Raw genomic sequence first — 24,641 nt, forward strand, 5'->3', positions numbered from 1 at the left:
ACTTACATTGTAAGTCTGGGAGGATCCGCTCGCCTCCGCACGGCCAGGCGGACAGCTGAACGCCGCCAGACTGATGCAGTCTGAGCGGATCCGCATCCATTCAGACTGCATAAGGGCTGGACGGAGGCGTTCGGGTCCACTCGTGAGCTCCTTCAAACGGAGCTCACGAGCGGACCGACGAACGCTAGTGTGAAAGGAGCCTTAGTCCCTCTTGATATGGACATATAACCTGGGCCCAGGAGGTATAGAAACCAGCAAGGAACAATTCCCTAAAGGTTTTTTTCCTGAGATTTTTGAACTGATGACCTATCCTCCAGATAGGTCATCAGTATATGATCAGTGGGGGTTTCACACCCAGAACCACCATTGATCAGCTGTTTGAGAAGGCACTGGGGCTCACAGTAGCGCCGCGGCCTTCTCTCAGCTCACCAAACACAGCGATGTACACTGTATAACGGCTGTACTTGGTATCGCAACTCAGCCCCATTCACTTCAATGTGACCAAATGGCCTAGGGATAACTGTGGTGCAACTGCGAGTGCGTTCTCAAACAGTTGATCGGTCCCAGATGTCAGATCCCCACTGATCAGATACTGATGAGCTATCCGGAGGATAGTTTAATCGGTTCAAAAATTTCGGAAAACCCATTTAGGATATTCAAATTAGTAGGGGAGGAAAACCATATAGGACCCTTCTAAAAGCTACAGCTAACATGCATAAAGGGTGGCCTTTTCCATTGGGGGACCTGAATGGGCACAGTGTAATACTTTTATGTTACTTACAGCAGGAGAAATAGAGGCTCAACGGCCCCTCCTCGCAGCAATAACACCAATTTTTAATTGAAAGGGGTTGTCCAAACCAGACAACCTCTAGAAGGCATTTCTGTTTTACAGAATGGTCAAAAGTAAAGTTTCTCTCATTTACCAAAACAGTATATTAAGAAGGTTTCAGTAAAACGTAACTTGGTAAACATGAGCATGCTTCCAGTGCATACAAGCTACACAAGTAGTGCAAAACCACTAAATTAGGGTACTTTCACACTAGCGTTATTCTTCTCTGGCATTGAGTTCAGTCCTAGGGGCTCAATGCCAGAAAAGAACCGATTAGTTTTATCCTAATGCATTCTGAATGGAGAGCTATCCGTTCAGGATGTCTTCAGTTCAGTCTTTTTGACTTTTCAGGACAGAGATAATACCGCAGCATGCTGCAGTTTTATCTCCGTCCAAAATTCCAGAACACTTGCCGGCATTTTTTCCTATTGACATGCATTAATGCCGATCGAGTGTTCTGGCAAAACTGATCCGGATCCATTTTTCCGGATGATACCGGAGAGACGGAACCAGCATTTCAATGCATTTGTCATACGGATCAGGATCCTGATCCGTCTGACAAATGCCATGAGTTTGCATGCGTTTTGACAGATCCGGCAAGCAGTTCCGGTAACAGGTAATTTGTGTTTGTTTTCCAGAACCCATGACAGCATTACAGCTGGACAGGAAGGTTTAGAGCAGGCATGTCCAAACTGCAGCCCTCCAGCTGTTGCCAAACTACAACTCCCAGCATGCCTGGATAGCTTACAGCTATTAGGGCATGCTGGGAGTTGTAGTTTTGCAACAGCTGGAGGGCCGCAGTTTGGACATGCCTGGCTTAGAGCAATTTAAAAAATAGGGAACACTCAGTTTCTTTTTCAGTGTTGAAGCCTCCTTTGCTGGCTTGATTCATTTTTCCATCAGATTATACACTGCTCATTTCCATGGTTACGACCACTTTGAAATCCAGCAGCGGTGGCCGTGCTTGCACACTATAGAAAAAAATTGCTGGACTATAAGCACTCCCATGGTTCCAGCTACAAGCAAGGCCTGCACTTTTTCCTTGTGCAAGCACATCCGATGCTGCTGGATTACAGGGTGGTCGTAACCATGGAAACAAGCAATGTATAATGTGATGGAAAAATGAATCTAGCCAGAAAAGGAAGCAATATAGACAATCACGGGGGGGGGCGTGGCTAACTGCCGACATGAGCGGTCGCATCTGATCTGAGCTCCGGCTCCCGCTAAGCATCCTGACTAATCCTGAGCATTGACACAGTCTGCATACTCACAGAATTGTTGGGTGACACGACGAGACCCCACAGAGACCCTGCAAAACTTCATTATGGGTCCCAGCAAAGCTCAAGCGGCGGCTGACCGCCTGAAAGAATATGCGCGCCAAGACTCCCAGCATGGCACGCCCCGCACTCAACACACTCGCGGCCAGGCGGCACAGCAGGCGATTGATGAGGAGCATGATACCCCAGAGCTCTCGCCGAAGGAGGCACATGAACAGCTTTTGACAGCGATTCTGGCCTGTCAGACCTCCCTCACCACCAAGATTGACGAGGTGCGTGTGGATGTGGGCCTTCTTAGACAAGATGTCCAGCAGCTCAGGGAGCGTGTGAAGGGAGCGGAGGAGAGGATCTCTGACTTGGAGGATCTCACCCGCCCCATGCCAGCCAAGATTCATGCCCTGGAAGACTCGGTCTCCTTGTGGAGGCAAAGGTGTGATGACCTGGAGAACCGGGCCAGGAGAAATAATGTGCGCATCTTGGGCCTGCCGGAGCGCTCGGAAGGGCCTGATCCTGCCACTTTCCTAGAAGCCTGGTTTAAATCTACCTTCCCGGAGGCTGCCTTCTCCATGGCGTACGCAGTAGAGAGGGCCCACAGGGTTCCGGCTCGCCCGCCGCCACCTGGAGCTCCACCTAGACCGCTATTGGCACGTATGCTGAATTGGAAGGATCGCGACCTTATCCTTACGCAAGCGAGGAAGAAGCAGACCATCATGTATGAGAACACCAAAGTGTCCTTGTTTCCAGATTTCTCCGCGGAGCTTCAGAAAAGGCGTGCGACCTTTGTCTCTGTCAAGAGAAGGCTTCGGGACATGAACTTACCTTACTCCATGGCGTACCCAGCCAGGCTGAGAGTGGTGGATGGGGAGAAATCGTTTTTCTTTACTGACCCTAGAGAAGCGGATGATTGGGTCGCAAGGAAATCGCACAGAGTGGCGCCATCTTGAGGTGCAGTATGGCTCTGACACCTCTACTCTCTGTTTCCCGCTTTTTCCCTGTTCCGGGACTTTATCAGCGGATCCTGTTGCTCTCTGAGGGTGGTGTGTGGATACTTACGTTTGTGGACATGTTCTAGTCCTGGACTTTGCAGCGCTCGTGACACCCATCCCGGAGTGAGTTTTGCTTTTGCCTGATTTTGTCACTTGTCATGTGTCATTATGCTATACAATATTAGGGGGGCTGGTCAGATACCTGCATGGTTTTACTACCATCTTGTACTATGCGGGTCCCTGACTTTGCTGCCACGGGGACAACAAGTTCCCATTCTGGGCGAAATGTATGTTACTGCACTATTTGTTCTTGGCATGTCTTGTTTTGCCTTATGTTTGTATACTTAGTTTGGGCATTAAGTGGTACACCATTTAGTACAATTAGTAGAGGAGGTGCGATTGGTGAAGTGGTGGGTGGAGACTATTCGACTTTGCAGCGGGAGGGTGGATCCGTGTTGATATGTGATGTGCGGATGCTATGGCCGCCCTGACCTTAATGTCCTGGAACGTGCGAGGGCTTGGGGATGCGGGTAAGAGGTTGTCTGTTTTTACACATGTCCGTCGATATGCTCCTCACATACTTAGTCTTCAGGAGACCCACTTGACACCTGATACTGACGCTAGGCTGCGGAAACCGTGGGTTCAATGTGCTTATCATTCATATGGTTCCTCTCACTCCAGGGGCGTGTCTTTATTAATCAACCGTTCTGTTAGATGGGAGCTACACACAACTGTGAGCGACACGGAGGGTAGATATGTGTTTGCTTATGCGCATGTGAATGGCGCTCCGTTTGTGATCCTGAGCGTTTACTGTCCCCCTCCAGCTGACCTAACCATTCTACAGACTGCACTCCTGTTTGCAGCTCAATTTCCGCATGCCAGGCTTTTGTGTGTGGGGGACATTAATATGGTCATGGATTCACGGAAGGACCGCTTCCATGCTTCCCCGGCCTCGCCGGCTCGTAGCCCCCCTACTTTGCTGGCGGCTTGGGCTGGAGAGGTGGGCTGGCTGGACTTATGGAGGGAGAAGCATCCAGACCTGATAGAATACTCCTGTTTTACTCCTTCCCAGGGAGCCTTGTCCAGAATAGACTACATGTTCGGTTCCCCTGATGCTTACTTGGAGTTATCTGACGTTTTTTATGGCCCTCAAAATGTGTCTGACCATGCGCCCCTGATTGCGCAGTTTAATGCTGCACAGGGAACGATCTCCCGTTTGAAAATGAGAATTCACCCATTTTGGTTGACCCTATTGAAGGAACAGGATAGGATACCGGACCAATTGCAGGTCTTCCTGGGAGTGCATGATGCTGAGACGAATGCTCTCCTTCTTTGGGAAACAATGAAGGCATATTTGAGGGGATGTCTTAAATCTTCGATTTCATTTATCAAGAGGGATACTAGGAAACAAGAGGACTCCCTCAATGCTTGCGTTAGGGAAGCTGAAGCTAGGTTCCTGTCAGACCCTTCGGAGACACATAGGCAGGATTGGCTGTTGAAAGGCAGGATGTACTTAGTCCATCTGCATGAAAAGAGTAGTCGCAGGCTATTCTTTTATAGGCAGCAGGCCTTTGAGGTAGGAAATAAGGCGGGAAGACTTCTGGCTCAAATAGTGCATAGAAACACCTCTGCACCACCGGTTTTGCGTATTCAGGCTCTGGATGGAGTGATTAAAGACTCTGTGTCAGACATAGTGGCGTGTTTTGCTGACTTCTATCGTGAGTTATATCAATCACGAGTGTCCTACTCTGAGACTGAACTTGAGCATTACCTGGATGAGATTTCTTGTCCGTCACTCTCAATGGAAGACAGCAACCTATTGGAGGAGGACATAACTCTGGAGGAGATTCAAGCCGCAATTGCTGGTTTGGCAAATGGGAAGTCTCCTGGTCCTGACGGGCTGCCTCTGGAGGTATACTCCAGGTATGTTGACATCCTTGGTCCTCAACTGAGAGAGATGTTAAAGGAAGCGTGGCGTCTTGGTACACTTCCAGACTCCCTATATGAAGCATCCATAGTAGTGATTCTCAAACCAGATAAGGAGCCGACGGACTGCGCTTCCTATCGGCCGATATCTTTGCTGAATCTGGATTACAAAATTCTGACAAAGATCTTGGCCAATAGGTTGAACAAAGTGGTATCTAGCATAATACACTGCGATCAGACTGGGTTCATACCCGGGAGGTCCACTTCTAGTAACATCCGCAGAGCGCAAATCATAGCCCAACTTGGAGCCTGCCAGGGGAGACAATGGGCGATGGCCTCGCTAGATACAGCCAAGGCCTTCGATTCGCTGGAGTGGCCGTACCTGCTGAGGGTGTTGGGGAGATTTGGCTTCGGTCCTAAGTTCTTACAATGGATTCGGATACTATACAATAATCCGAGAGCTAGTATTTTGGTCAATGGCACGGCCTCCCCTTGCTTCCCATTGCAGAGGGGTACGAGGCAGGGTTGTCCTCTTTCTCCCCTCTTATTTGCAATTGCCATTGAACACCTGGCCTTACGTATCCGCCTTGACTCATCATTCAAGGGGGTTGGTTTGGGGGGGAGAGAGGACAGAGTGGGTCTGTATGCAGACGACCTCATACTATACATGAGTGACATGGATACCTCCTTACCTCGAGCTATCACGATTATAGAGCAATTCAGCCATTTCTCTGGGTTGCACATTAATTGGGCTAAGTCGGCCCTGATGCCTTTATGGCGTTCCGATTGGCCTGCAGTTCACCATAACCTGAGGGTGGTGGACCACTTTAAATATCTGGGGATTATCATTACCAGAGTACCAGGTGACTCTTACTCCAGGAATGTTGCCCCACTGGAGGCCATATTCACTGAGAAGTTCAAGGTGTGGAAAACCCTCCCGCTGTCTGTTATGGGCAGGATCAATCTGATCAAAATGGTCTTGTTGCCTAAAGGGCTGTACATTCTGGGACACGCGTGCACCCCTATACCACGGAATCTATTGGACCGGCTCCACTCCTCAATGACTCAGTTCCTATGGGGCAGAGCCAGGCACAAACTTGCCTTGAACACATTACAGCGGCCCAGGACACAGGGGGGGGGGCGTCGCTGCCGAACTTCCATTTGTATTTTTTGGCAGGACAGCTAAAGTTTTTGGCTGGGTGGGTCAATGGGAAGCCCTTGCAAAATATGGATTATTATCTGCAGCAGCACTTGGACATATCTAACTTGTGGCCAGTGCTGGAGAAGGCTAGCCCCTTGTTGAGACGGTTACTACCGGTACACAGGTTGGCACAACAAGTCTGGAGGGATGCTAAATTGAGGCAGTATCAAGACTGGGCCGACACCATACCTCTGTGGGATAACTCCTTATTCCCCCATTTGCAAGGGATTGCAGGTACGCATGCTTGGGCAGAAGCTGGTGTTGTAGCTTTGCGGGATTTGTACAGTGGAGGCGTCCTACGCTCATTCTCTCAAATCCAGGAGCAATATGGTTTGGCACGCACCCACTTCTTTAAATATCTGCAGATTAGGCATGCTCTGCAGGAGCAATTTAGAGATAGAAACAGGGCCATATCTTCTTACCCCCTCATAGGAGTTATTAAATCTCAGGGACCCCGGGGCGTAGTATCTGTGCTCTACACCCATCTCCTAGAGAATCACATGTCCGCGCAACCTATACTTGCTGAGGCACGGTGGAAAGGGAATATCCCGCTTCTTTCGGCGGAGGATTGGTCGGAGGCGTTAGAGGCGGTAACTAGGGTATCTCCCTCAATCAATAATAGGTTGATCCAGTTATTTATGCTACACCGCAGCTATTTGACCCCCACTAGATTGCATAGGATGGGGAGACTTCCCCACTCCAACTGTTTGAGGTGCTCTCACAATAACGCGGATTTTTGGCATATGATGTGGGAATGCATTCACATTAAGTCATATTGGCAGGCAGTACTGGGTGTGCTCTCATCTTTGGGCCTAGGTCCTGTCCCGCTATGCCCTAAGGTGTGTCTGTTGGGTATCCTAGACAATGATGGCTGGACTCATTATAACAAGATATTCCTGAGTGAATCTCTGTTCTTGGCCCGTAAGGTTATTGCCCTCAAATGGATGGCGGATGATTTCCCGACTTTGGGGATATGGAAAAGGTTGGTTAATCAGGTGATCCCCTTTGAGAAAGTGATATTTGTCAATAGAAAGTGTCCAGATAAGTTCCAGAAAGTGTGGGGACTGTGGTGTGACTCGCACTTAACAACCTCAATGGGGTCTGCGGTCTCAGTTGGTCCTGGACAGGATCGGTTTTGAAAAAATTTTCCTTTTTTTTTTTTTCTGTTCTGCCCTATTCGATCTATGGTATCTCTGCTGTGTAAGCCCTGAAATGATGTACCCTCTCTGCGTTTGATTAATTGTGGATGTATAATCACTGTCTTTACATGTGACCAGACCTGTACTATGTTTTGGTATCCTCTATGCAATTGTACCACTGATGTGCCTTGTTACTCTTGTTTCAATAAAACGAGTTTAAAAAAAAAATATAGACAATCACAATACATTAGAAAGTGCCTTGTAATAACTTTCTCTACATTAGAAATGCCATTTACTGAAGTGAGACAACCCCTTTAACTGCAAGTGAGGAAATTAGAGGGGTGCTGTCATGGGTTCTGGAAAATCAATTTACCGTTAACTATTATCATAATTTTTCCCTTCACACATGACAGCACCATGATGGAAAAATGAATCAAGCCAGCAAATGAGGCTCCAACACTGAAAGAGGAACTGAGTGTTCCCTTTTTGCTCTAAGGAGTGTTCCCTTTTTGCTCTAAGGATTCCTGCCCTGCTGTGGGGGCGGATTCATCTCTCTATGGTGCTGTCATGGGTGAAGAGAAAATAATATTCTTTAATCCTTATAACCACTACAGAAAAATAAGTAATAAGAAATGCTTGACAGAACATTTTGACATTATAATCATTTAGGGGGTTTCCTTTTTAAGGTTAATAATGCTTAAAGAGGACCTTTCACTCGTATACAAACTAAAAACTAACTCTATCTGTGGGCAGAGCGGCGCCCAGGGGTCCCCCTGCACTTACTAGTATGCCTGGGCGCCGCTCCGTTCGCCCGGTATAGGCTCCGGTGTCTCAGCTCCGTCTGTTGTGTTGGACTGATTTTTTTGTAGGAGGCGTGTCCCTTGCTGCAGTGCTGGCCAATCGCAGCACACAGCTCATAGACTGGCTATGAGCTGTGCGCTGCGATTGGCCAGTGCTGCAGCAAGGGACACGCCTCCTACAAAAAATCAGTCCAGTACAACAGACGGAGCTAAGACACCGGAGCCTATACCGGGCGAACGGAGCGGCGCCCAGGCATACTAGTAAGTGCAGGGGGACCCCTGGGGGCCGCTCTGCCCACAGATAGAGTTAGTTTTTAGTTTGTATACGAGTGAAAGGTCCTCTTTAAAGGGGTTTATCCATCTTAGACACTTATGGCGTATTCACAGGATATGCTATAGGGGGTGACCTGTCCTGCCTGATGAAGTGGTGAAAAATGAATGGAGTGGTGGCAGTATGTGTGTGCGGCTCTGCCTAGTCACTTCCATAAGTTCACACTACGTTTTTTCACCACAAAATTTTGGTGCGGACAGCCTCTCCGAAATTCCGCTGAAAACCTGCCGGTGGCCACGTCCTCTCTACCTCCCGTAAATCTTATATCTGCCCACCAATTATGTTTTTCATCTTACTCGTATTGCATTTTGAATCACTCAATTAGTGATTGGCACAAGGTATATTTCGGGCCGTGGTGGTGGAACCAATCAAGTACAGGTTCATCTTTCTGGTTGGTTTAAACGTTATGCAGTCTCTCTACTTACCATTTGGACATTACTTGATGCACTGAATTTTCCAACTTAGTACATGTTTCATCGCGTGTATGCTTTATGGCTACATCACAACAATTATGTTACTACCATCAGGCCATATACTACTGTGATTATATTTCCTGTTCCCTGTCCACCACCATCAATTAGGAGTTGTTTTTAACAGTATTTTATCATGAATTGTGTTTTGCCTCTGATATTGTTTTCTATGCTTAATAAAATGAATTACAGTATAAATCATATTTATTTTTGGTCTATACGCAGTATTATTGGGGTTTTATGTAATTTGGCCAATACCATTAGACACTTTGGGGATCATTTACAAAAGAAATATATGCCAATTTTTGGCAAATTTTAGAGCCAGTATTTGTCACAAAGGGGTTTTGCAGCAAAATCTGTGCCTTTTCCCTGCTCATGCCACTTTTCTGAGGTGGTGGAAAAAGGGGGGGGTGGCGTGGGCAGGGAAAAGGGTGGGCCCGTCTCATTTACTTTATGGCGTGGAAAATGGTCTTAAACTATGCCAGCAAGATGTCGCACGGCCGGCGGAACCAAGCGCCAAAGTCATTTAGAGGCTTGTGCCAGCACAGGGGTATTAAGACTGCTGTATAAATCGACTTTATAAATGACCCCCTTTGTACTTATTTTTTGGGACATTTTTGCTTTGGTGTCTTCGCTCCAAATTAGACCCAATTTAAAAAAACTTGAATTTTAACCTATTTGGTACTAAGCACCCAAACTTGTATTCCATGTATAACTGTGCGCCTGGAGTGGTGAGCAGATCACTACTGGTTCCTTTTGTCTGCCGTACAATACCTGCTGCTTTTGCTCCGATAAACTCTCCTTGTTACTGACTACATGTAGGTTAGTTTTGATGATTTTAGATGGCATTAGTATTTGATCTTTCGCTGGTTCTGATGGGACGCCATTCTTGTTTGGGTCTGCCTACAATAAAAATAAACATAATTAGCCAAGAAATTATAACACAATGTATTGAGTACAGTAAGAAACAAATGTATTAAAAGATTTTAATTCTAGCTACCGTATATACTAGCCTTCAATTATATAAATATACCACTATTATACAGATGAAGAAAACAAAGCGGCCTTTCTATCATCTTCAGGAAGTATCCTGCGTGCACTGATTTTAAAGGAAACCTGTCATGTTAAAAATGCAGTCTGATCTGCCAGCAGCAGGTCACAGAGCAGGAGGCACTGAGCAGACTGATGTATTGAATCTTTCTCCATATAACTATACAATTTATTTTTTATTCATTTATATCCCTGCTCCTTTCTGTCTACTCATAAGTGGGATTACCCATATGACCACTAAAGCACAGATGGAGCAGGGGTGCATATGAATAAATCCCCCCCCCATAACTAAATATCAGCCTGCTCAGCTCCTCCTGCTCTATAACATACTGCCTCCATATTGCACTGCAGTAATGCAGGACGATTACGGCAATACCAAATTAGTACAGTTTTTCTTGCGTTTTAATACTTTGAAAAAAAAAATGCATTTTCTTTTCATCGTCATATTCTGACCCTTATGATTTTTTTTTTTTTGTTATGTCTATATTCGGGGAATCACAATAGCATATATTTTATGGAGTTCTGTGTTTGAGATCCTGGATAATGTACACAGACCACCACAACATACGTTTAAGAGTTGTCTCCGGTTCCATGCATCTAGGACATTGGCCATCAGATCTAATCCCCATCTTAAAAAGTAGTTAAGGAGTTTTATATAAACAATTGTGAGCGATGCTGCGCAGCGCTATTAGATAGATGACGAATGTCACAATTGCAAATAGGCGTAAGAAAACTGATCTTTGCAACCAAAACTGTCTGTAATTGGTAATTGCTGAAAACATTTAAACACAGCATTAACATATAACCTTCCAACTTATATATTTCCCATATATTTTTTGGATGAGGTGAAAAGTAGGTAAGCTAGGAGAATATAGTTTAAATGCATGCGTCTCAATGCCAAGAGTGTGCAAAACAGTAATCAAAGCAAAAGGTGGCTACTTTGAAGAACCTAGAATATGACATATTTTCAGTTGTTTCACACTTTTTTGTTATGTATATAATTCCACATGTGTTAATTCATAGTTTTGATGCTTTCAGTGTGAATGTACAAATTTCATAGTCATGAAAATAAAGAAAAAACTCTTTGAATGAGAAGGTGTGTCCAAACCTTTGGTCTGTACTGTGTATATATATATATATATATATATATATATATATATATATATATATATATATATATATATATATATATATATATAATGTGTGTGTGTGTAAAGAGGCCAATCGCCATTTTTTTGTCATCTTGTCCCCCCCCAAAGAAATTTTATAACAGTGATCAAAAAAATCGTGCATACCACAAAAATGGTACAAATAATAAAAAAATAAAAAACACAGTTCGTTACACAAACAAATAAGCCCTCATACAGCTCTGTAGACCGAAATATCAAAAAAAAAAAAGTTATAGCTTTCAGAATATGGCAATGCAAAAAATTTCATTTTTAAGTAATTAAACAAAATAAAAACTATACAAGTTTGGTATCGCTGCAATTGTATTGAGCCGCAGAATAAGGATGTCATGTAATTTTTAGCTCGCAAAAACCTTGGTGGAATTGTGTTTTTTTTTTCCAATTTTACCCCAAAAAGATTTTTTTTCCTGGTTTCCATTAAAAAAACACAGTAAATTAAATGGTGGCATTAAAAAAAATGCATCTTGTCCTGAAAAAAAAATAAGCCCTCACATGTGAACAGAAAAATAAAAAAAAGTTATGGCTATTGGAACGTGGGAAGGAAAAATAAAAAAATTTCAGTAGGCTCGGTCTTTAAGCGGTTTAGATAATTTTAATCAAGTTGGATCTGCGCACCACTGACAACGGCATCTTATGTTTCATTCTGTCCAGTAACGGAATTAAGTTGAGCCCTATGTAAACCAAATCATCCGCAGTGATCCACAATTCACATCCAATAATCTTAATAGAGTGTCTATAATCTGTGGAAAGTCTGCTATTTTAGGCGAATTCCGCAAGAGTGGCTAATGGTTCTACAGCCACGGCAAATAACGGGGGGATAACGGACACCCCTGTCTAGCTTTCAGTTGGAATGAGGCACTATTCAACATTCCATTGTTGACTCTTCTTCTGGCCCTTGTAGTAACATAATGAAATTGGATCCAAGCAAGATATTCCGGAGCAAAACCCATTTTCTTCAGGCCCACAGGTACCCCCACTCTACACTATCAAATGCCTTAGCAGCATCTAGCGAAAGAACCGCTTTATGAGCGGAGCCACCAGGACAGTAAGGAACAGTCTACAGAGATTTGCTACTGTAGACTTTGTAGGTATAAAGCCTGATCGATCGGGATGTATTACAGAAGTAATTACCGTGGCCAAGCTTATCGCAATTCCTACCCCCAGGCCACCTTAATGTACAACATACAATAATTCTCTCATCTCTGAAGAGAGGTGGGGCTGCAAAAAGGCACCAGCACGAGAGTAGCGATTGCATAAACAGAAGCGAATCGGCCATTTAGATTTTTTTTTCTGTTTTGCTGTTTGCTGCATGGGATAAATATTTTTTATTAGTACTTAGGTTTAGTTTATTTTGATTTGGGGGAACGGGGGTGATTTAATTTTTTTTTTACACTTTTTAAAAGTTCCCTTAGGGAACTTGCACATGCAATCATTAGATTGCTTTTGTCATAGACTCCACAGGCAGGGTACCCATATAGGAACAAACCTGCAGAAGCCTCGGATCATTCAGGAGGACTGAGGAAGCAGCACACAGTATCTGGCTCCCCCTACTGCTGCTAGGGAAAGCCACTGCAGGCCCAGGAGCACGCACTCCCGGGTTTTTTAGCTCCCAGATGACGTGGTCACATCTGACCAAGGCATCTGAGGGGGCAAAATGTCTGCAATCAACGTTATACTTTAAAACAGTAGGCACCGGGCGGCCATAGCGCCTGATGCGCTCACTAGCGGGTGCCATCTTTAAAGACCCGGAGAGTGCCGTACATGCCTCCAGCTTTAGGCTTCATGAACACGACCGTATTTTTCATCCATGTGGCATCTTCACATTGATCCATTCATTTCTATGGGATCATAAACACATCTGTGTTTTTTGCAGACCCGTTTATAGGTTTCACAAATTAGAGAATATATCCTATTCTTGTCCATACTATGGATGAGTAAGTGAAAAATATACGGAATTCACAAGGAAGTTATCTGTATTTTGCAGACTGAAATATGGACGCAGCTGTCAGCTCTCCACTAAAGAATGTATCATAATTGGTGGCACGTCATTGTGCTATGTTGTTACCTGTTGTGTATCGTGAGATTTCACCTGTGTAGGTAATTCAATGAAACGAGAAGGCACGGCATCTGGTCCTAGCTTAGGAACTAATGCTCCTGGATAAAAGATGTAGTCTTTTTCAGTAAAATGATCACTACAAACACCACTGGATGCTGAAGCTTTTTCACGGTGCATTGCCTCAAGCCACTTTGACAACAGTTCAGGATCATTAGATGGAAACCTGTAGACAGTTTATAATATATCACATTTTATTACCACGGAATAACATGTAAACCAGGGGAAATGCAATTAGATAATGGAGTCTGCAAACTTTCAATCCATATGACAAGCTCAGATGATACCAGCAAACAAAGGAAAATAAAATATACAGTGCCTTGCAAAAGTATTCACCCACCTTGACTTTTTTCGTATTTTGTTACACTACAGCCTTAAGTTCAATGTTTTTTTAATCTGAAGTTTATGTGATGGATCAGAACACAATAGTCTAAATTGGTGAAGTGAAATAAGAAAAATATATAAATAAAACTATTGTTTAGAAATAGAAAACTGGCATGCGTATGTATTCACTCCCTTTGTTAGGAAGCCCATAAACTCTGGTGCAACCAATTACCTTCAGAAGTCACATAATTAGTGAAATGATGTCCACCTGTGTGCAATCTAAGTGTCACATGATCTGTCATTACATATACACACCTTTTTTGAAAGGCCCCAAAGGCTGCAACACCTAAGCAAAAGGCATCACTAACCAAACACTGCCATGAAGACAAAGGAACTCTCCAAACAAGTAAAGGACAATGTTGTTGAGAAGTCAGGGTTAGGTTATAAAAAAAAAAAATCCAAATTTTTGATGATGCCCAGGAGCACCATCAAATCTATCATAACCAAATGGAAAGAACATGGCACAACAGCAAACCTGCCAAGAGACTGCCGCCCACCAAAACTAATGGACCGGGCAAGGAGGGCATTAATCAGAGAGGCAGCACAAAGACTTAAGGTAACCCTGGAGGAGCTGCAGAGTTCCACAGCAGAGACTGGAGTATCTGTACATAGGATGACAATAAGCCGTACGCTGCATAGAGTTGGGCTTTATGGCAGAGTGGCCAGAAGAAAGTCATTACTATCAGCTAAAAACAAAAAAAACACATTGTGAGTTTCCGAAAAGACAGGTGGGAGACTCCCAAAATGTATGGAGGAAGGCGTGCTCTGGTCTGATGAGACTAATTGAACTTTTCAGCCAAAGAAAACGCTATGTCTGGCGCAAACCCAACACATCACATCACCCAAAGAACACCATCCCCACAGTGAAACCTGGTGGTGGCAGCATCATGCTGTGGGGATGTTTTTCAGCAGTCGGGACTGGGAAACTGGTCAGAGTTGAGGGAAAGATGGATGGTGCTAAATACAGGGATATTCTTGAGCAAAACCTGTACCACTCAGTGAGTGATTTGAGTCTAGGACGGAGGTTCACCTTCCAGCAGGACAATGCCCCCAAACACACTGCAACACTTGAGTTGTTTAAGGGGAAACATGTAAATATGTTGGAATGGCCTAGTCCAAGCCCAGATCTCAATCCAATAGAAAATCTGTGGTCAGACTTAAAGATTGCTGTTCACAAGCGCAAACCATCCAACTTGAAGGAGCTGGAGCAGTTTTGCAAGGAGGAATGGGCACATATCTCAGTGGTAAGATGTGGCAACTGCTCATAGAGACTTATCCAAAGGGACTTGGAGCTGTGATTGCTGCAAAAGGTGGCTCTACAAAGTATTGACTTTAGGGGGGGTGAATAGTTATGCACATTGACCTTTTCTGTTATTTTGTCCTATTTGTTGTTTGCTTCACAATAAAAAAAAAAAAAAAACTTCTTCAAAGTTGTGGGCATGTTATGTAAATTAAATGATGCAAATCCTTAAACAATCCATATTAATTCCAGGTTGTGAGGCACCAAAATACGAAAAAAGTCAACGGGGTGAATACTTTTGCAAGGCACTGTACATATCAGGGGTCAAAACAAATGCTGTTTTCTGGGGTACTGCTAAATCATTTCACCACTAATATTGAAGGTATAATGTTAACATCAATAGTCTGACATTAAAGGGAATCTGTCACCAGGATCTTAGCCTATTAATTGCAGTAATACATGAGTAGTACTGCAGATATAGTGCAGATCACTATTTTATATTTTACGACTAACCCCATTCCTCCACTGTCAGTGCTCAGCTGTGTTAAAATACAGTCAGGACTGCTGTGCACGAGTCCTCATCATTATGTTAGTACAGCAGTCCTGACTGTGTATTTCAGTGCAGCTTTGAGAGCCGACAGCAGGGGAACAGGGGGCAGTAGTAAAAAAAAAAAAAAAAAAAAAAAAAAAAAGCCGATGTGAAGTCCCTAACTCGTGTATTACTGCTGATAATGGTCCAAAAATCTTGGCGACAGATTCCCTTTAAGGGGGTTTCTGTAAATATAGTTTAATACTTACCATAACTGAACATTTGTTACATTTATATATAGCTTAGACCAGGCATCCTCAAACTGCGGCCCTCCAGCTGTTGCAAAACTACAACTCCCAGCATGCCCGAACAGTGTACAGCAGGGCATTGTGGGAGCTGTAGTTTTACAACAACTGGAGGGCCGCAGTTTGAGGATGCCTGGCTTAGACAGTCATGCAGCTATTGGAAGAGCAGAGATAACAGCTGCATCCAGGCCCTGGTGCCTGAGGGGGCCCAAAGGCCCCTCTGCCACATAAGAAGACAGCAATATTACAATCAGCACATGCTGCAGATTTTGAATCGGGCCTAGGAGCTTCCAGTTATGTATCTGTTAATGCATTTTTTGGGTGATCTGGATACCAACTAAATACAATGCTGAAGATCAGATGTTAACCAAGATAGTTAATATTAGTATTTACCTAAAGAATAGCTGCTGGCATCCTTCACAACAGGTATTATGGCACCCATAGACTGCACAAATCTTTACCTTGTCCAGCTCATTCTAGAAAGAAGGTATTAAGAGGGTAGAGTAGGACTGTGATTCTCACTGATAATTTCAAGCAGCCACTGATGGGAGCCCCCCTGACCGCTTACTTTCATCACCTTTTGCTCTTGGCATACTTCGGCCTCTTCTTTCGCTTCTGGTGGTGAGAATATTAGTCTTTCTGAATTTTGACATGTATCCTTTGGTTCTTCAGAGTCAAATGATACCTACAATACACACACGTACATATACAAAGGTTAACACAGCACAAGGCTAGGAGTCTGCAGAGGAGGGAACACTGTAAGAACTAAATAAGACATTTATACCTTTGTAGAAGTAAAGTAGTACTATGAAGTTTTGGCTTTGTGCCTGTTTAGTTTTGCTTCTTCCTGGCACGAGCACTGACCAAAGTACATCCCAATTATTAGCAGATGTAAAAAGATGACAGCTAGAACTGGACTGGCTGCTTTGGACCACTGTTTCCTATATTTGTTGGCTAAATGCCTTATAGATGGGAGCCTTACCTATGGTATTCTATCCCAGCGGGAGAACAGGGGCCTGCCGTTGCCACTACACGTGTGAACAGCTCTTCCCAGCCTCTCACCTGCTGACTTGTGGGCATCCCTGTTGTTGTAATGTCTGCCTTTAATACATGGTGAGTAAAAAAAAGTCTCAGGACACCCTTTTATTTTGATTGCCACAAAACTTGATCCACTATAGCAGCTTTCAAGATGGCGGCCATGTTCCAGATATAGCCTAAAAGATAGGCTCCCTAACCTATTACTTGCCGGGGTAGTCAGATATTTCATTTTCCCTTTCTTTTCTTTTTACTCACCCTGTACTTATGGCTGGAATACCCTTTAATATCTTTATTTCCATAGCTTATATAACCATAACACCTTCAAAGACATTTATTAGAATTATCTTACAGACATCTAGCTGCCATGATAACAAGGACTATATATCCGTTACCTGAACATCGACTTCAGTTGCAAGCTCATTATCAATTACAATAATTTCTTCAGCTATGTCCTCTTTCTGTGTTTTTTTCCTTTCAAGTCGCTCTTTTAAGTGGCTTGGGAACCCATCAAAAATCGAAGGCACTGCATCTAGTCGTAGTCTAGGGACCAATACATTTGGACGTAGCATGTAGTCATTTTTGGCAAAATGATCACTGCAGATCCTGCTTGATGCAGAAGGCTTCCAGTTTTTACGTCGTATAGCTATAACCCATTTGGATAAACGTTCAGGATCCTTCAGTGGAAACCTATGGGAGATTGTTACTTTTACATTAAAAAAAATAACATATTTAAGTTACAATTAATGGCAAATTTGACATCTACAGTGTTCCTCCAATTCACACTGACCCACACGGTTACCATACGACGCCTGGAATAAGCGGTATACACAGATCTCATAGGGCCAACCTGCACCCACCCCTTCAACCCAAGTTTCGTCAAAGAATCCCAGACAACGAGAAACATAATGTGTGACTCCCAAGATTTCAGATGAATTTTCTTAAGTGAAAGATATATATATATATTTTTTTTTTGTTTTTGTTTTAATGTTTTTAATAATAAAATAAAGTCTTACATACAAGACTATGCATTGTGTTTTCTTATTTTTTCAAACATCAATCTAATCTTGCATGACCCTTATAGTCCCGTTAAAAGGGAGACTCAAGGAAAAAGGAAAAAAACATTACAATATAATGAACTTGGTCAAACTAAATAACAAAGGGAAAAAAGTATATATAAATAAAAAGGTGACAAGCAGTAGTATGCTCGACATTACATCACAAAGGTAATGAAACTTTGTTGTATTGAGAGTGAAGTCAGTTATGCCATTTAGTCCTTGACTAATTTATCGGAGACTAAGGCGTTAATCATCTCATAGAGACAATTGTCGTTAACAGAGTTCACTATTTCCGTTAACGGAGGTGGGTTTGGGTTTTTCCAGTAGTGGGCAATCTTCACTCTAGTTGCTATGATCATATGAATTAAGACTGTTCGGAAAGAATCTGGAAAGGAATCCAAATTGATAGAAAGTAAGCTTTGTGCCATTGATAGGTATATGAGGGATTTGCATATTTGAGTTAGAATTATATTACCGTAATTAAGTTCACAACGGGTTTGATTTCCCTACATTCCCACCATATGTGCTCCATATCCACTTCTGCTAATGAACATTTCCAGCAGACATGGGAAGATGAAGGGTACATTTTAGATAATCTGTGAGGAGTAGAATACCATCTGTAGAGAATTTCCTGGAATTTTCCAGATGGTTAACGCATTTGGAGGAGGCACACATGATGGAGAACGCAGATTCCCATTGCTCTGAGGATACACTAAAGTTTAAAGAGGACCTTTAATGTTTTTTTTATTAATTTAAATACCTTTACTTGGGGGTACCCTCCGCTGATGCTGCCACCCTGCCTGATTTTTTTTAAAATATCACTCCTACGCCCCGCTGTGCCCCCTGTAGCTTTCCCGCTTAGTATGGTACTACTGAGCATCAGTACAGGGAGGAGGAGACGCCAGGGTTTCTCAGTGGGCGTCTCCTTCTCCCTGGCTGTGCCATGATCCAATCACAGTGGAGAGCGCCACAGCCAGGGAGAAGGAGAGGTTTTTTTTCTCCCTGGCTGTGACGCTCTCCGCTGTGATTGGATCATGGCACAGCCAGGGAAAAGGAGACGCCCATTTAGAAACCCTGGCGTCTCCTCCTTCCTGTACTGATGCTCAGTATTAGCATACTGAGTGGGAAAGCTACAGGGGGGGGGGGGGGGGCGTATGAGTAATATTTATGGTTCAATCTTTGTTTTATTAAGGCAAAAAAGTATAAAAGATTCAACGAAGCATATCAAGAACAAAGACATATGTAAGGTCCAATTATTGGCTACAGATAGGACTTAAACGTACTAAAATACACAGTAACCATATAGAGTATGACACTACAGGAAATAGACTGTTGGAACCAGTCAAGGGGGTATAGATAGGGCACGTACCCTCCATTAATTGGCCAAACAATTACACTGACAGGGGGGATAGGACAATGCGATACAGAGACAAGTAAGACACAACATGTACATGAGGTAAGGGAAGGGGAGGATTAAGGAATGGACTTAATATATCAGAATCAGTACATTAAGAGCAACTAACGGGAATGGTGCCAGTGGTCAACCAACCTGAGAAGGAGGTAGAGGTGCGGAATTGGTTCCATGGGTCCCAGGTCCCCCAGAATGCCGAAGTAGCATCTCGCTCAGAGGCACCCAATTCCTCCATATGAACTAGAACGTCCATAGAATTGAACCAGGTTACTCTTAAAAGACTCTCTGTTGATCACGATTGACGGGGAATTATCTGCCTCATGGCTAACATAAATAACCGTAAGGCCCCTTTCTTAACCTGAGAGATCCGACCTAGGAATATGGATAGGAGAGCTAGAGAAGGATCTGGAGTAATAGCAGTTTTGTATAAATGGTTGTATAAAGCAAAAACATCCCGCCACAGGGGAGCCACTCCCGGGCAATCCCACCAGATATGTGTCATTGTACCCGTTGCTGCGAGACACCTCCAGCAGACATCCGTTACCGAGGGGTAGAACTGATGTAATGGAACTGGGGTCCTATACCATCTGGTGAGGATTTTTATAGTTGAGCTCCTGTAAATTACAGGACACAGACAATTTGTGTGTAAAGATAGTAGAAGCAATATTTTAAAAAAATAAAATAATCAGGCAGGGTGGCAGCAACACCGGGGGGGGGGGGGGGGAGGGGGGGGGGGGGTACCCCGCAAGTAAAAAAGGTATTTATCTTAATTAATAAAAAACAATGAAAGGTCCTCTTTAATGTTAATAAAGGTCAATTTAGTTGACAGTAAGGTCCAGATTTCAAATGTAGCTTGGATTGAAGGAGGAGCCTCAAGAACACAGGTGTTCTTCTGTAAGGACTTGTGAGTAGAAAAATACCTGAGGGTCTGTCACATACATTAGGTAGTTCTCAATAGAGATCCAGTGTTTGTTGGGACTGTTTAAACACAGAAATCTCAATGTCCAAAAATACAAGTCCTATAGTATCTAATGATGGATGGGCAACCCAAGCCCCCATTTGAAATCGGCAAATAGAGTGTTTCTGCTTCGGACTCTCAGTCTTTTATCCTGCCATATGTATTAAGTAATCTTTGGATTTCTTTCAAATGTGCTATGGGGAAGGTAATTGGCAAGTTGCGGAATAAATAAAGGATTTGTGGGATAATAAAAAATTTTAGGGCCGAGATCCTCCCCATCTACGAGATTTCATGCTTTTTCATTTTATTCAGGTCATTTTTAAATTTGTTTCTTTAGAGTTTTTAGGTTTGCTGATAGGAGATTGGCAGTTGTTGGTGTTAGTTGGAATCCTAGTTATGTAATATATTCAGAGTTCTATTCAAAGGGGAAATTGGCCTTCAATGAAGTGAGGTCTGAATCTATCAGGCCAAGATTAAGGACTTGGCATTTGACTACATTAAGTTACTTAAAAATTTGCATCACAATGGATAGGGACACTGTTGGATTACTAAGTGCCAGTATAATATTTTTTCTATTGGCTGCTTGATCGAAGGAGACGCATGCGCATTGGAGATTCCGGGACGCCGAACGAAATTCGTCTTGGAGACGATTCGGAATGGAGGTGGACCCTAAGGACATTCCCTGTAGGAAAGGTAATAGATCTTAAGATTGATTTCACAAGATGTCACTAATTAATGACTACGTATATGCACCAATGTGATTAATGGCTGTACCTGGGGGAGGGCCCAGATAATTGATTAGGCACTATATAAGACACATGTTATTGTAACCACTTTATTGCTTGAGAAAGACCGGGAGCGGTCGAAACGTCGCACTTCCTTGCTGCTGTATGGAATAAATCAATTTTATTCACCATCACCTGAAGAGTGCTGCGGATTTCTTTATATATTGCTATTTGACTGTGGATCATCGGCCAGGATCCCGATCTGCTGGCACCAACATTACCGTGATATAAGGTATAATATATGGACTTTCCAAATTGGCCTTTTCTTTGGACATAGTAGTGCTGCCGGACCCATCTTTGTTGTTGCTATGGCCTTTTTCCGAGCGTGCACACTTTGACATGGATCTTTTCTTCACATCTTAAAAGAAGATAAAAGTATTTTGCTAAAAATGGCGACAGCAAGGAGTTCAGTCTACACGGAGGAGGAGGTGACCAGGATTCTGGGGGAGAGTTCTGGAGAGGAATCCTTTTTGAACAAACCAACAACAGATGTTATCAAACGTAAATTGGAACAAGAGAAAAAAATACGGATCTCACATGAACTTCATCAATCGACGTTAAAAGAATATTACAGAGCAGGGAGGATCCCAAGAGGTCTTCGGTCTCATCTGAGACCAATCTTACTTCCAAACAACAAGGAATTTTGCGCAAAATTTGAATTAATATCAAACCGTTATTCTATGGACATTATGCTTCTCAATATAGAATACTTGCAATTGGAATTGGACTTAAACCAGATACGTATTGACACATTGGAAAACCAATTAAGTACTCTATTATCAATAACTGAGATAACAACGATTAAAAACAAACTGGACGTGGATTTAGATCGATATCGAAATAATATTGAAATCACCAAGAGAAAAAAATGGCATCGAGATCTTGAAGACTACACCCGGGGTGAAGTATATCGTAAACAGATAACGGGACAACAAAAGAATTTGAATAAACAGTTTAAAGGGAAACCACGACGCAGAACCTATGATGGAAGAAAAGAGAGAGATATGACCACTACCCCTGAATCGTCCGAGGACTGTAGCGATGATCCTCTTTTTTTAGGCCAGGGACTGGACCAAAGAAAACGAGACCACAGAGGAGGGGAGGAGCGAGACATAGACGATGGAAGAAACATTGTAATAACCAGGTCCAAAAAACCACCAATGGACCAGAACCAGAAGGGACAGACGGACAAAATGAAAAATCTAACTATGAACAGACTGAAATAGGCAATTTAGTGGTAAATATCTCATCATCTTCTTTCACAGAACAAGAACTGACATTGCTAAACAAGGGTTTATCCTATTGCCCCACTATGTTTATCGACTGGTTCGAGTATGAGGTAGATCTGTACCGTTTTTTTAGACGCTTAAGGTTGAAAGGCTTCTTTTCAGGGAAGGAAAGTGACACCATGAGAAGTGAAGGGGAAAATATGATGACCCTAAAAAAATATAATCTTTCCCTGAAAAGTAAGTTTCAGCCACCGCCCAATATCAATGTGATTGAGGCGTATATATCGCTTGTCCAAAGAGACATACAGCAGTTGAGAGAACGGTTACAGACTAAATTTAGATCTAACCTAACAAAAATGGAAAGGGATATTTTAACAAAGTTGAGTAATAGAGATGAAATCACCATCAAGCCGGCTGACAAGGGCGGAGCAATTGTCATCATGGATACTGAGAAATACGAATGTGAGATAAAAAGACAACTCGATGATACCTCAGTTTACCGTATGATTGACTATGATCCAAGGTTTGAAATATCTAGAAAGATCAAACTTCTGGTAGACGACGCGTACGCTGAGGATATCATCGATAGTCCACTGCATGACTATTTGGTTGTGACACATCCAGTCACCCCGGTTCTGTACACCCTACCCAAGATTCATAAGAGCAGAGATGATCCGCCCGGACGCCCGATTGTGTCCGGCATCAACTCTGTTCTATCACGGCCAGCTATATTCTTGGATGGGGTGTTACAACCTTATGTAATGAGAGCATCGTCTTATGTTAAGGACACCACCCACTTTCTATGTAGGCTGAAAGAATTGGAAATAAAATCTGGAGATAGACTGGTCTCATTTGATGTGGTCAGTCTATATACCAGTATTGAACATAATAAAGGTTTGGAGGCAGTCAGATATGCCCTAAGTGATTCGGAATATACAGTAGAGATGACAAATTTTATATTGGCACTGCTTGAAATTATATTAACCTGTAATTATTTTAGGTTTAAAGATCAATTTTTTGTACAAACGAGGGACGGCGATGGGGTCCAACGCCGCACCTGTATATGCTAATATCTACATGTCATATGTAGAGGAGATGTTCGTGTATCCATCCAGCTCCTTCAGATTCGTGAGGGGCTGGATGAGATACATCGACGATATCTTCTGCATATGGACGGGTACCGAACTGGAACTAGACACATTTAATGAATATCTCAACAACATTCACCCCGCTTTAAAATTTACGAGGGTTAGCTCCATGACCGAGCTACAATTCCTGGACACACTGGTGTATGTCCAGGATGGAAAACTGGGCACGGATATACATATAAAAAACACGGACAAAAATAATATCCTGCAATATGATAGCTCACATCCCCGAGATATGGTAAAATCACTGCCATACAGTCAGTTTCTACGGGTCCGCAGGATAGTTAGTAATGAAAAAGTAGTGGGAAAGAGGTTAGAAGAGATGAATAAAAAATTTACGAGCAGAGGATACCCTAAACAGTTGACGGATAAACATCAAAATAGGGCATTAAAAATAAAAAGGGAGGAATTACTTGAAAAAAATGTGGATAGGTTAAATACTCAAAATAGGATCCCCTTTGTTTCCAGATACACGATGATTAGCAGACAGGTGGCGGGTGTAATTAGAAAGAACTGGACGCTACTTACACAAGCGTTTCCAGATACCCCAGAATTTGCAAATCCTCCGCTGTTCTCATATAGGAGAGGACCCAATGTGAGGGATAAGTTAGTGCATGCAGATAAACCTTCTAAAAAACCAGTGCATAAACAAACAGGATGCTACCCCTGTTTGGGGTGTTGTCACTGTAATAGTATGACAAAAGGGAGGACATTTGTACATCCGTATACTGGTAAGAAATATAAAATCAAACAGTTTTATACGTGCAATTCTACTTTTGTTATATATACTCTCCAATGCCCGTGTGGACTCCTATATGTAGGAGAGACCACACAGGAAATAAAAAAGAGGATCACACAGCACAAATCTAAGATTCGAAAAAAAGTATTAGATCTTCCGGTTCCAGACCATTTTGAAAAAATGGGACATAATTTGTCACAACTCCGATTTCAGATCATAGATGGAGTTTCACCATTACGGAGAGGGGGGGATCGAGAGACCCTCCTTAAACAATTGGAGTTGAAATGGATTTACGAATTAGATACACGTGAACCAAGGGGACTCAATAGGGATTTCAATTTGGGAGTCTTCCTCTAGGAATTTCTGTGCATCACCTCTAAAATGTAGACTGGACTCATATTTATTATTTTATGTAACCTAAGATTGTGCCCAACTTAGTTGTGATGATTTTTTATGTTCACTAACACGAAAATTCTATATTCTTTCTTTTATCTCTCTCTGCAGGATGGTC

The 24,641-nt window shown here is 42.9% G+C and overlaps 1 protein-coding gene across 3 annotated transcripts in view; it reads right to left on the bottom strand.

Moving 5' to 3' along the window:
• LOC122920184 overlaps positions 1 to 24,641 on the bottom strand; it is a 60,360-nt gene that overhangs the window by 17,706 nt on the left and 18,013 nt on the right. Inside the window, exons 3-8 of one of the 3 annotated variants that reach the window (XM_044269474.1) lie at positions 21,150 to 21,372; positions 17,198 to 17,492; positions 16,336 to 16,452; positions 16,161 to 16,243; positions 13,262 to 13,475; positions 9,734 to 9,862 (exon numbers count right to left, since the gene is read on the bottom strand). In XM_044269474.1, the coding sequence (XP_044125409.1) occupies positions 9,734 to 9,862; positions 13,262 to 13,475; positions 16,161 to 16,243; positions 16,336 to 16,452; positions 17,198 to 17,374 (720 nt within the window). In that variant the 5' untranslated portion in view covers positions 17,375 to 17,492; positions 21,150 to 21,372. The remainder of the gene's footprint in view (positions 1 to 9,733; positions 9,863 to 13,261; positions 13,476 to 16,160; positions 16,244 to 16,335; positions 16,453 to 17,197; positions 17,493 to 21,149; positions 21,373 to 24,641) is intronic. The other 2 variants (XM_044269457.1, XM_044269466.1) reach the window with 2 other exon arrangements.

Source organism: Bufo gargarizans, chromosome 1 (genome assembly GCF_014858855.1).
Source record: "Bufo gargarizans isolate SCDJY-AF-19 chromosome 1, ASM1485885v1, whole genome shotgun sequence".
NCBI classification, from domain to species: domain Eukaryota; kingdom Metazoa; phylum Chordata; class Amphibia; order Anura; family Bufonidae; genus Bufo; species Bufo gargarizans.